Here is a 12,101-nt window from a genome sequence, read left to right as displayed (position 1 = left end):
TGGTATATCAGATAAAAGCTGCCCTAAACGAGAGTCAAACGGAAGATCAGGAGATAGAAATTGTTTTCATAGGTCATTCTGCTGACGGAGCCGTTGCATGCCTTCTGTTTTGCCATCTTCTTACAAGCCAAGTTCTTGGTAAGGACTCCAACATGAACAGATCGTGTTTTGGTTACACCTAAAGTGTCAGAACAGAGCATCAGGCTGACAACACGACACAGATCTGCCCTCGAAGAAGCCGACGCTGTCTTGCGTCCACTTTGGTTGTCCTCTGTTGTTCAACACCGACATTGACGCCCGCCTCACCAAAATCTATACCGATAGCAACTTCCTTCGAGGGAATATACTCGCCTTCGTCAATGATGGCGACCCGATTCCACGCATGGATGCAGCGTACGCGACAGAGCTTACGCGTATATGGTATCGTGTCGGAGGAGGCAAGTGCCCGCCGGCGAGCGAATTCCAAGACTTCAAGCCACCCAAGCTACGTTTGAATGGCCTTGGTCAAATGGTGTTCTATTCGAAAACGAACAGGAGGTTGATGAGGACGGGGACGGGGACGGGGACGGAGACGAGGACGAGGAAGAGGATGAAGAAGAAGAAGAGAGAATCATGGCATGCCAGCTTAGCCATGACGATCTCGAACACCAGGCTTGGGCGAATGTTGCGGCGCACCGCATGGATCAATATGTGAAGCGGATAACTCGTACCGGTGACGGATCTTTCAATGGTCGCAAGAGTTGGGCGAATCGTAGCAGGTAAAGTATGAAGTGCCTGTCAAGAGGTTATGCTAAAAAGATGCTCAGAAACAGGAAAGGTTGGAGGGATCAAATCACGAGATCCTTGCACATTCGTAAGGCGGAGAGAACAAGCCGAGATGCCATTTGATGAAGTCCGAAAATTCATTCCACAATTAGTATGTGCAAGCCCATAGTCATGTCTGCTCAGTTTGATTCACCCCCTGAAATACAGCGTTATGTTGATCGTTCTGGATTTACAACTTCCAAGTTTACATCTACATTGAATGACTCACTAGACCCCCCTTCTGCACTATCTGTGGTAGATGATTCTCTCCAGATTCAGTGATACAGTCTGCAAAGTCTCTGCCGCAGACTCGCCAAGGTAGAAGCTGTACTCTCCAGCCTCGAGGACCCACTCTCTCGTCGACTCATCAAATGAAGCAAAATTCTTTGCCGAGATCGCCAACCTGACCATAGCCTTCTCTCCCGGCTGTAGCCGAACCTTGTCAAACGCAGTGAGTACTTTTACCGGCGTGTCCGCCGACCTCTCCGTCTTCCCGGCGTACACCTGGACTACAGTGCCGCCGGCGACGGGACCCGTGTTGGATACCTCCACCGAGACGTCAAACTCGTTTCCAGCAGAGTTATTCTTCGTCACTTGAAAGCCTGTGTACTCGAAGGTTGTGTACGAAAGACCGTATCCAAAGGGGAAGTTCAATACCTCCTTTGCCACACGGTCGTAGTGCCTGTATCCAACAAATACGCCCTCGGCATACTCGACCCTGAGCACTCCATCATCACCTCTCTTCCCAGGGAAGTTCCCATGTGCGGGAGCATCCTCAACGAGAGCGGGAAAACTGACAGGCAGTTTACCCTCAGGGTTTACGGCACCGGTGAGCACATCAGCAATGGCATTGCCGCACTCCTGGCCGGGGAACCACGACTGCGCCAGAGCAGACACCTTGCCAAGCCAGGGCATCGCGACCGCCACGCCGGTAGAGTTGACTACGATCGTCTTGCCGCCGCTAGCCTTCGCGACGACATCAATAAGCCCATCCTGGTCGTAGGGCAGGTGGAACGATTCCTGATCGCGGCCTTCCGTCTCCCACTGCGGATCATGTCCGGTGAATACGATAGCAAAGTCCGCTTCGGCAGCCACCCGCGCAGCTTCGCCCTGAAGGTCCGCGTCTCGGACTGATTCCAGCCCGAAGCCCATTCGCACACCTGTGCGGCCTTCCAGGATCTCAAGACCGATCTTGGTAGGCGGTTTGCTGTGGATGCGGAGGCGGTAGGTTTTGCCTGCTGTGAAAGCATGTTTTGTTTGCGGCTCGTTGGCGGCTTGGAATAAAGCGCCCATAGGATCTGCGCAATTTCCTTTTTGCTCAAAGACGACCTCGTCATCTACAAACACCTGAGTCGGGCCTATGCCTGAGCAGGCGATGTAGTGCGAACCCGTTTCGGAAGGCGTGAAGTCGCCAACGATGTCGAGTGTCTTCCACATTGACTCCTGGGAGCCTAGCGGGGAGTAAGCCGAGTTTGGATAGCTATTGAGGACCGAAACAGGCTGGGCATCCTCCTTGCCAAAGTCGTAGAACACCCGGCTGAAGCCAGGTTTCCCGTCCAGACCGACGATGGTGCCGACCCTTCCGTCGTGGGTGATGGGCGGGAGAAGACGCTCTTTGTGAGCACCTTTTGCGTAGGTGAACTCCACGTCGGAGCCCAGGGCCTCATGGAGGGCGTCCCAGGGCGGGAGTCTGTAGTGTGCGTTCACGCTTGCGCTGCCGCCGCCGTGGGCGAGGCCGTCTTTGGCGTAGCCGATGAGGGCAATCTTCTTGCCCTTGACCTTTTCCTTCGTGAGTGGGAGGATGTTGTTGTCGTTCTTGAGGAGGACGATGCCTCGCGCGCCCGCATCCCGAATCAAGGCACGGTGTTCGGGGCGATCGATTGCCGTTTCCACGGTGATGGTCGGGTCTTTGAAGCCGTTGAGCTGTTCCGTCCACTCGAGTATCGTACGTACGCGCTCGTCGATATCAGCCTCGGTTACCTCGCCGCTGTTCACGGCATTGAGAACGGCTGCGGGCTTGCGTATTCTCGGAGGTCCGGGCATCTCAATATCCATGCCGGCCTTGATTCCTTCCGCCACGGAGTTGGTTCCGCCCCAATCGCTCATAACCAGACCCTTCCATCCCCACTCCCCTCTTAGGACCTCCTTCAGCAACCACTCATTCGAATCGCAGTGCTTTCCATTGATGAGGTTGTAAGCAGACATGATGGCCAAAGGCTTTGCCTCTTTGACCGCAATCTCAAACGGCTTGAGGTAGATCTCTCTCAACGCCCGCTCACTAATTGTCTCGTCCACCGTTGTCCTCGCAGTCTCTTGCTCATTGGCGACGAAATGCTTAATCGTCGCGCTGACGCCCAGACTTTGGCACCCCTGGATCATCTCCGAGGCGAGCTTGCCTGCAAGGAAGGGGTCCTCGCTGTAGCTCTCGAAGTTGCGCCCTCCAAGCGGGTGGCGGTGGATGCATACTGTGGGCGCGAGGAGACAGCGGGCTCCCTTTGCTTTGGATTCCTGGGCGAGAGCCGCGCCGACGGAGCGGGCTATGCGTCGATCAAAGGTCGCCGCTATGCTACAGGCAGCCGGGAAACATGCTGCTTTTGTGCTGCCGTCTATCGCGGCGCCGCGGGTGCCGTTGGGGCCATCTGTTGTCTGTGAAAAAATGGTCAGTTCTGAGCCTTTGGTATATGGAGCTGTTGGGGGTATGAATACCTTGATTGCAGGCACCCCTTTATCGGGGACATCGCCAGTTTCGACAAAGTTGCGGCCTGCGAGAAGGCGGATCTAAGAGTGAGGGGTCAGTGATATGACGGTACAAAGGTTACAAGGAACGTTACCTTTTCTTCAAGAGTTAATGTCTTGAGAATAGCCTCAATATCTGTCTTGTCTGCCATTTTGAGTGATATTCTCGCCTTCGACCAATAATTCTCGTCCCGGCTTTCTCATTGACATCAACTCATCACGGCCTGGGGGTTCATTTATTGCCCCGCGATAATGCCCCGCGGATAAGTTGAAGTGGGGTCCCAACGGAGGTCGGAACTCGGAACGGCAGAGGCATACTGATGGGGTCTCCAGAATCCCTCCACATTTTGTGAGCTGCCGTGTGAGGGGATGGCGGATAGCAACGAGCAATGACGACTTGCAGACTAAGAATCAGCTACACAAGTTTTCGCCAATAGAAGCGTTTCTTAATGCTCAATCAGGACGAGTCGATTCACCCGCGATCGGCTGAAATGGATCAAGTTCGGAAGACGGCCGGGAAACTGAACCGGAACATGTCTCCGGTAAGGTGCGGTGACCTCCGCGGCTTCGGCCGTCTTCTAGATACCACATGTAATGTTGACACGAGACCGAGACACCGTCGAGATGTCCTGGTCCCGAAGTCAAAAGAGTTAAAATGGGCATGGATCTGGGCTGGCTTTGCGTGTACTGACCGAAGGACTCTTGAACTGCACTGGCAGATCGGGAGAGTCATGCTGACTCATTCGGTTGAGTTCAGGGCCCATTGATTGACCCCGCGCCGACCTAAGCCCTCAAGTGTGTTCAGCCACTCAAGTTGCTGTGGCTGCGCGGAATTTGTTGGAATGAGCCACCAAAGCTTCATCCTGCTAGCGGCTCCCAAGCTGACGTGAGAAAGAGAAGGTCGTTTACAGCAACGCAGAATCAGATCAATCGACAAGTCTGCGCGTCAAGTCCGGCCACCTGTGGCAAGCTTGCGGGTTCCTGATAATCAAAAGATCCTACGGGTAGATCCCTTGCTATCGGGCTGCGGCAGGTCCCCAGATGCAGCGTTTCGCTGGCAGGTCACGCCCAGAGAGCCCGTTATGCGGTGCCACATGTTCTCAGGCCCATGTCAGGTACAGATCCACACGGTTGAGGCGGTCAGCGGGAAGTCTAACCAGTGAACCGGGACAAACGGCCTGTTGCGACACCGCCTTAGAAGAGCCCCTGAACCTAGCGACGAAGGTTTGGGAGTGTCCCTTTTTGTGCTCATGTTGATTGAGATGAATGGATGAAAACAACATCGAAATCAGCAACTAAGACAATGCTGATGAAGTATGCGGAGTTTGAAGATCCAGGTGGGTGTCTAGCGGCGGACATGTCGCTCGGAAAGTTCAGACGGCTGAGCCGCTCGGGGCTGAAGTTGGCCCGCCTCACATTGCTCAGCTGCAAAAGTCACCGAGGGGCGAGTTGAGGCTCTTTTGTTCTGTTCGCTTACCTCTTCGAGGTGTTCTCCAGCTTGAAGCGACTTGAGTCCGACAAGATGGTATCACTTGACTATAACCAAGAACTAGTATGCTGCTTGATGCAGTGCCTGACGCAGGGGAACCTGAAAGAGACCTTCGAGATGAATAAAAGTACTCAAAACAAAGCCTAATGTCCACTCGGTCTTTGTCTCGTGCCTGAGCCGCCGCCCGCGTCCTCCGCTCCGCCAGTTCCAGATTTCCCCCAACTGCAATTGGTGCACGTCATCAACTGCGACAGGACGTTCCACCAGAATAGAATTCGCCCTTTTTTTGCCCACGCTAAGATCCCCCTCTTGGACACTCTGCCCGTGTGTTCCTCCCTCTCGCGACGCGGCGACGCGGGTCAGGCGGAAGCCTGCGTTCGGTTGACTAATCCTCCCATACCTAGTAGGCGTTGAACAGCCTTGACACAGTTCATAAACCGTTCCCTTTGCCTTCTTGTGCTTCAAGTCCTCCTCTTGTGAGACTCATGAAAACTGTTGAATGCTCTCAACGTAAACCAACATAACCCGGCGAGCAAGATGGCTTCGACAGACGCCAACCTCGCTTCCATATTACGAGAGTCTCTCAAAGACCCCAACGTACGAGGTTTCCATCGGGATGAGGAGGATACGTCCTTGCACACCCTCCCCAACGATGAGGAGTCCGTGACGGCAGCCGAATCTGACGACGACAACGTCAACACGGCAGAGCCGAGCACGTCGTCCAACGGCTACACCTACGGCACCTCTCAGCCGCCTTCAACGACAACTGCAAAAGCCACGGATTCCCTTCGGGCACTAGCAAACGGACGCCGGCCGACCATTTTACCAGAGCAGCCAGCACAAGCTGACGATGCCTCACCTCCGCCGCCGCCAACCCGCGCTCTGGCGCCGGACCTCCTCCGTGGACTGCTGATGATGTTCATGGCAATGGACCACAACGTAGTTGGCCTCAACGCCTGGCCACACTCCACCGGCGCAAACCACCAAGAATCCGACTCCGCCGTCGTCGAGCGCTGGAACGGTCACTTTGGCTACGCCGTCCGCATGCTCTCGCACCTCTGCGCCCCCGGCTTCACTTTTCTCCTCGGCATGGGTGTCGCGTATTTCGGCCGCTCCCGCCTCAAGATGGGCTGGTCCTCCGCCCGAATGGCGAAGCACTTTGCAATGCGCGCCGTCATTCTGACGGCCGTCTCGACGGTCATGGGGTTCGTGCTGACGCAGGGCCAGCTGTGGTTTCTTAACATGGTCCTCGTGGCGCTGGCGGTGGATTACCTCCTCGTCGGCCTCTTGTGGCTCGCTATCAACGAGACGGAGCCGTTGTTGGCTAACCTGCTCGATCGTTTTTTTGTAGGTACCGGTTGTGGAGGTGGTCGTCGTCGCGGCGACGGAAGTGAGAGGACGCCTCTCCTCGTTCATACGGGCCACGATAATCCGCCCAAGTCCAAGGCTTCCGCTCGCGCCCAACAAATCTCATGGCACATCCACAACGCCGTGCTTCTTGTACTCGGCTTCGTCACGATTTGCTGGAATCACTGGGTGTCGCCGACCCATGGAGCCTGCGCCGCCGCCTCGTCTTCTCCTGTCACCGGCACGGTAGCCAACGACTTTTGGCGCTTCTGGTTCTTTGAAGTCAACCGCCCGCACGTCATGTCCGGCTTTCCACCTCTGGCGTGGCTCTCATTTGCCATCCTGGGCCTCCTCTACGCGCGCATCATCCTTGCTCGTCCCTTGTCGTCCACGAAGCTGGCATGCGGCAACGTCGCCGCGGGCCTCATCTTCAGCGTTCTCTTCGTTCTCACACGCGTACTCCGCATTGGGAATCTATCTGAAGGATGTCTGCGGACCCCGGATCAGGCGGCGAGCCCAGATGCGAACCCGTACCTCGTTTCCGTGGCGTCCTTCTTTTACGTCGTGAAGTACCCGCCAGACTTTGCCTTCTTCGCATACACTCTTGCGGCGACGTTCTTCCTGCTCGCCATCTTCGGTTCGGTGCCTCCGCGGGTTGCAACAAAGTGGCTCGGCGTTCTTCTCGTGTTTGGCACGTCGGCACTCTTTTTCTACCTCACGCACCTCGTCATCCTCTTTAGCTTGTGCATGCTGCTCGTTGGGCTCTTTGGGCGCGAGAACGGCCTGCCTCCTCCAATGGACGGTAGGCCTGCGGTCGGAGTCAGTAACATTTGGGTTTGGTGGGCAAATTGGCTGGTTGTTATGGCGATTATGTATCCGCTGTGTAGATGGTACAGCGCTTTCAAGAAGACGAGAAGTGCGGATTCGGTGTGGAGGTTCTTTTAGAGTTGACGGTCCGCCATGTCGTGATGGGTAGCTCCGATGGCGACATTTTATGGTCATCTAATCAGATGACTCTCACTCATTTTCTGAACAAATAACACCACATCTTTTCATGACTGGGCTCCTGGCGAACACATGTGACTAGAAAACATCGAGTACAGTCGACTCAATGGGTGGGCAATTGACAAAAGAAACGCTATGAATTGAGACTATTCAATCTGAGGGGTATGGACGAGGAGGGCATCGGCCCCCTCCTCAAGGCCTTCACAGTTTCAACGCAACTACTAGACCATCCAATCATGGCCACGTCAATAAAAACACCTCACTTCCATCTCGGCTGAGCACCCGGTTGAGGATATGGCTGAACTCTCACCGACCTCCTTCTCGTAGCCCTCTGAGGCCGTGTCGCCGCCGGTGTTTCCGCTGCCACTACCGTAGGCGCTGCCGGGGTCTTCCCAGTCCGAGCCCGTGTCCGCGCAGCCGGCCGGCCAGCGGCGGCACCATCTGAGCTAGGAGCAGTGGTAGTCCCCGTCTTCCCCATCACGACCGCAGATGTTGTCTTCGGCTCCCTCTTCACCCTCTTCGTCGCCGTTGTCGTCGCTGTTGTCGGCCGCGTCGGTTCCGAGCGAGTCTGGCTTTCCACCCTTCGAGCAGTCCGTAGGTTGCGTCCTTTTATCGGACTTGACGGCACAGTCTGGGGCGCTTGCGTCGCAGGTGCAGTCGCCGTCGTCGCAGCTCTGCCAGTCTTTGCCCTTGTCCTCAGCGCCGGCGCTCTCTTGGATACGCCAGTCTTGTGAGCGGAGGAAGTAGGAGCAGACGTCGGTGCCGGCGCCAACACCAATGGCTCAGAAGATCCCTCCGTCGTCTCTGCGGAATCAGTCGGCTCCGATTCCAGGTACTCCGTCTCCATGGTAGGGTCCTCCTCTGGCGGAAGCTGGTCTGTCAGCCTCCGTGCGGCAGTCCACGCCTGGACCCTTTTCCGGCGTGCCGTCTCTTCATCTTCCTCTTCGTCAACTGCGTCGACATCGACATCAACGTCGACATTGACGCTCTCCCCAGCTAACCTCTCCGCGACCCTCAGCTTGGTCCACGAAGACTTCATAATCTGCCGCTGCGCCTCAGACTGTCGCAACCACTTGCAAAAGCGCTCATTCGACCTCTTCCACCTCCGGTCTTCCTTCTCCCTCGCTTCATCCTCCGCATCGTCATCCTCTTCCATTGGCACAGTCACCGGCAAAGGCGGCGCCTCTTCCACGTGAATACTCGGCGACTGCTTCCTCAACTGCTCCCGATCCTCCAACGCAGTCACAGCCCTTCCGGCCTCAAAGTACCGCCCGGCAGCCGAGATGGCCATCTCCTCCGCCGCCTCGACGTTCGACCGCGCGAGTAGGCACACGTCGCCATGGGTGCCGAGATCACGCCGCACGCGCTCCCTTCGGTCCTCGGCGGCCGCCAGCGCGGCGCGCAGTACGTCAATGGCCTCGTTGGCGTCCTCGAGCTCCTGCATCTGCCGCTTCATGAGTGAGAGCGACGTCTCGCAGATGTTGCGGGCCCGGGCCAGGGCCGCGTCGGCCTGGAGCTTGTCGCGCTCGGCGTCATCCCGCTCCGTGATGGCGCATCGGGCGTCCGCAAAGTCAATGTGCTTGCCACTGTGGCCGCAATTCCGGCAGACGTCCGGGTCCATCTAGCTGGACTGTCACTGCTCCAGTAGAGCAGAAATGTACACTCTTTTCCGAGGTCACGGACACGTTCGCGCTTTACTCAACCCCATGTCAGCTCACTCAGCCTTACTCATCGAGATCGCAAATGAAGGCATTTTTTAAGTAATGTGCCCCATGAGCAGATTCCCGCTGCGATCAAGCACGGGGTTTGTCTCACCTTTTGGTGGTTCGAAGATCTTGTTTCCCGCCGGTGGGGATATCAAAAGGAGGCTGTAGATGATGTAGGTAGGGGTCTAAAGGTGGACATTCGGACAGGAAAGGGTCCTAAGGTGAACGGGAATGAAGGAAAAGAAACCACCTCTCTCACACAGCTTAATTGGAAGCACCTGGGCAGCGGGGGGTCACGATCCTCTTCATCATTGCAGAGGACCCCATTTTGCTCCAGGTCCAGGGGGATGTATGTGGATCTTTTGGAAGAGTTAGCGATATTGAGTCGACTCCATTTGTGCCCAGGTGAACGGCCCAAGGTTCGTATGAGGATACGTATGGACTCTCGTATGCAGACACGTAATGCGTCATTGGGTGTTGGATAAAGAGTCAAGAGTCAGTTATGCCGTCAGATGCAGGTCTGGCAGCTCCCTAAACCTTGGTTTATGCTGAAGATCGTTCACAAACATGTCACGCGATGGCATCATGGTTGTGCTCAGTGCTGAGAAACTCTCGAGCGAACTCTCAAACCCCAGGAAACTATTCGTTTCCAACAGCCTGGTGCTGGTACCCATGCCTGCCGGCAGGAAGAGCAAGAAAACCCTGGCTGCAGCAGCTTCCTGCAAGTTTCCACACCATTGCATGGCTTTGATACCGATTCGCTCATCCTTTCTCTGGTCTCATCAATGAGAAATCCAAGTTTCGGGGGAGTGGTTCGTTTCCAGCCGTTGCTCAGCCAAAGAAAAGGAGAATGGGGGCATGGAGCCATGGACGGATATGTTCTTCATAAAAAACAAGCAAAAAGACATGGGTTGAAGAAAAAACTGACTTTGAACGTTGGGTTTTCTCTTTGCAGTTCTCCACCGAAATTGCTACCAAATAGGGGAAAGCGGCTCAGGTGGCACACGGATACGGCGGGATTTTCATGACTCTCACTTTCGGTTACATTGTGACCCCCTGGTAAGGAGCTCCAGTTTCTGAATGGGACCGCCCCTCTGAGGGTCTTGTGAGCGTCAGGGGTTGGAGAAGGAGGAGATGAGCCGATCTCCAAGTTCCCAACCGTTTCTGTCAATCCAATATCCCGGAGTCAGCTTGGTCTTTGTTTCATAAAGTTGTTCATAGCTATAATACAAGTGTCACAAGTGTACAAACTTTCCATTCTAGAACCCTTCCACGCAGGCATCCCGGGGTTTTGGGGGTCTCACGGTCTCAACCCGCGTCTCACTCTAGTACGGCCTGACCCGCTGCTTCTGCCGAGTAGCACCCGTAGTTCGTCGGGCCCGGCCCGTTGCCGCAGTAGCACCAGCACTTTCGGACTTCTCGATGTTTCTGAATGCGCGGCCCAGCGCCTCTTCTATCGAATCATCAGACGCCGGATGAGAGCTGTCCTTGCGCTTCATGCTGTGTCGTGTCGCCCTTTCATTGGTATGCCCCCACAGCAGTCTGCGGGGACTCGACATCGTCTCGGGTGATGAAGACATGGGCGGTGAAGATGATGGCGTTGGACGCCTGACAATTTCCTGCTCTTCATCATCCTCTATCTTGATCGAGTGAACAGGTGTGGAAGAGGCCACTTGAGTGGGAGTCTGAGCCCAACTGTCTTCTTCGTCCTGTACTGTGACACGACGTGTACAACCTGGAGGAAGGCCGACGGATGGTGAATTTATACAATCGCGGAGGAAGTCGAGTTTAGGGTCGCGGATTTTTTGCCCCCGACGATATTTCCAGTCATCTAGAAAGTACTGGTATCGCTGCTCTTCATCCTCTTCGAGCTCTTCGGGATCGGCAAACTCTTCCTGCTGCCACCACCTAGCCCGTTCTGATGCTTGTGCTGCAGCGCTTCGTGGCGCTTCCAGTCTCGTGTCTCGGCTGGTCGGTCGGGTCGCCAGGTACGTCTCAATCGCCAGTTCCTCGCGAACCTCCGCCACGTTCAACAAGTCGCACATTGCCATCCTCTGTCTATACAGTGACACCAGCATCTTTTTTCGGTTGATGCGCGTGAGCACAACGCTGTCGCGAGTTTCCTCCGCCTTGCGCAACGCCCTTCGCAGAGGGCCGAGGACGGCTTGCGAAATTACCATCTCCTCCGCCATCTTGATAGCATCTTCCATCTCACGCACGGCAGCATCTGCTCGTTGGCACTCCCCGTCGAACTCATCGATCACATATTCTGCATTTTTGATAATACGCTCCAGTCGTTCCCAAGCACGATCGGTCATAACTCGCGCGGCGACGGAGGATTCAAGTTCCATCATTGCGCAGTTTCTGTGCTTGATGATGGTGTGATTGCCACTTCTTCCGCAGCCTCTGCATGGCGTCGGGTCCCATTCTGCAAATCCACCGATGTATTCTGACTTCCACAGGGGTTGCATCTGGCAAGCGTGAGCACACTGTTGGTTTTCCACAGGAGCGGATCCTCTCACCTTGAGTGGCCTTCTCACAGTAGCCCTTACTTTATTGATCTTTGTGTAGTATTAACGAATGGAGTAACCCGAGTCCAAGTGAGTTTTGTTTGCTCTCCTTAGTATACACTTCAAATACCTGGCTGAGTATTTGTTACGAAAGTATGTTGGACAAGAAAAAGCAGTGTACCTAAGTGGAAGCGTGTTGATGCAGGGGTTTTAAGGGCCTGGTGCTCGGAGACGCGGACGCGTCAAGCAACGACGCGTTTTACTGCGTTATTGCACGGATCTCCGGACCAGAGTTTCACAGGGAGCACACTTGATCGCTGGCACTGGCTTAAACTCAGAGATTTCAAGCCACATTCCTGTAGAAGGTAGGCAGGTCTTAAGTGTAAAGAGTGTCAGACAATTCGCAGGTTCCACACGTCATCATAGGTAAGATGGCGCGTGTATCCTACTGTCTTTCCATCGGGGGACTCAACTCCTCCATGATGCCCGCAAGTTTGCTGGGGT

At 55.2% G+C, this 12,101-nt stretch overlaps 6 protein-coding genes across 6 annotated transcripts; 3 read left to right on the top strand and 3 right to left on the bottom strand.

Moving 5' to 3' along the window:
• Positions 1 to 417: 417 nt before the first annotated feature.
• CPAR01_12804 (uncharacterized protein) lies at positions 418 to 762 on the top strand (the record flags this gene model as incomplete). Its single annotated transcript, XM_060497059.1, has 1 exon — positions 418 to 762. One exon carries the CDS (start codon positions 418 to 420, stop codon positions 760 to 762), a length of 345 nt encoding a protein of 114 aa, XP_060344592.1.
• Positions 763 to 1,050: 288 nt separating this feature from the next.
• CPAR01_12803 (uncharacterized protein) lies at positions 1,051 to 3,692 on the bottom strand (the record flags this gene model as incomplete). The annotated part of the gene is made up of 3 exons (XM_060497058.1): positions 1,051 to 3,450; positions 3,511 to 3,582; positions 3,636 to 3,692. The coding sequence occupies 3 exons, from the start codon at positions 3,690 to 3,692 to the stop codon at positions 1,051 to 1,053; spliced, it is 2,529 nt and encodes an 842-aa protein (XP_060344591.1).
• Positions 3,693 to 5,566: 1,874 nt separating this feature from the next.
• On the top strand, positions 5,567 to 7,321 carry CPAR01_12802 (uncharacterized protein; the record flags this gene model as incomplete). Its single annotated transcript, XM_060497057.1, has 1 exon — positions 5,567 to 7,321. The coding sequence occupies one exon, from the start codon at positions 5,567 to 5,569 to the stop codon at positions 7,319 to 7,321; it is 1,755 nt and encodes a 584-aa protein (XP_060344590.1).
• Positions 7,322 to 7,640: 319 nt separating this feature from the next.
• CPAR01_12801 (UbiD family decarboxylase) lies at positions 7,641 to 9,002 on the bottom strand (the record flags this gene model as incomplete). Its single annotated transcript, XM_060497056.1, has 1 exon — positions 7,641 to 9,002. One exon carries the CDS (start codon positions 9,000 to 9,002, stop codon positions 7,641 to 7,643), a length of 1,362 nt encoding a protein of 453 aa, XP_060344589.1.
• Positions 9,003 to 9,872: 870 nt separating this feature from the next.
• On the top strand, positions 9,873 to 10,115 carry CPAR01_12800 (uncharacterized protein; the record flags this gene model as incomplete). Its single annotated transcript, XM_060497055.1, has 1 exon — positions 9,873 to 10,115. The coding sequence occupies one exon, from the start codon at positions 9,873 to 9,875 to the stop codon at positions 10,113 to 10,115; it is 243 nt and encodes an 80-aa protein (XP_060344588.1).
• Positions 10,116 to 10,412: 297 nt separating this feature from the next.
• CPAR01_12799 (uncharacterized protein) lies at positions 10,413 to 11,441 on the bottom strand (the record flags this gene model as incomplete). The annotated part of the gene is made up of 1 exon (XM_060497054.1): positions 10,413 to 11,441. One exon carries the CDS (start codon positions 11,439 to 11,441, stop codon positions 10,413 to 10,415), a length of 1,029 nt encoding a protein of 342 aa, XP_060344587.1.
• Between the last annotated feature and the right edge of the window lie 660 nt (positions 11,442 to 12,101).

Source organism: Colletotrichum paranaense (genome assembly GCF_030867605.1).
Source record: "Colletotrichum paranaense strain IMI 384185 chromosome Unknown Scaffold_11.1, whole genome shotgun sequence".
Taxonomy (NCBI): Eukaryota; Fungi; Ascomycota; class Sordariomycetes; order Glomerellales; family Glomerellaceae; genus Colletotrichum; species Colletotrichum paranaense.
The sequence above is the reverse complement of the archived record's forward strand: the minus strand, read 5'-3'. Positions and strand labels throughout refer to the sequence as shown.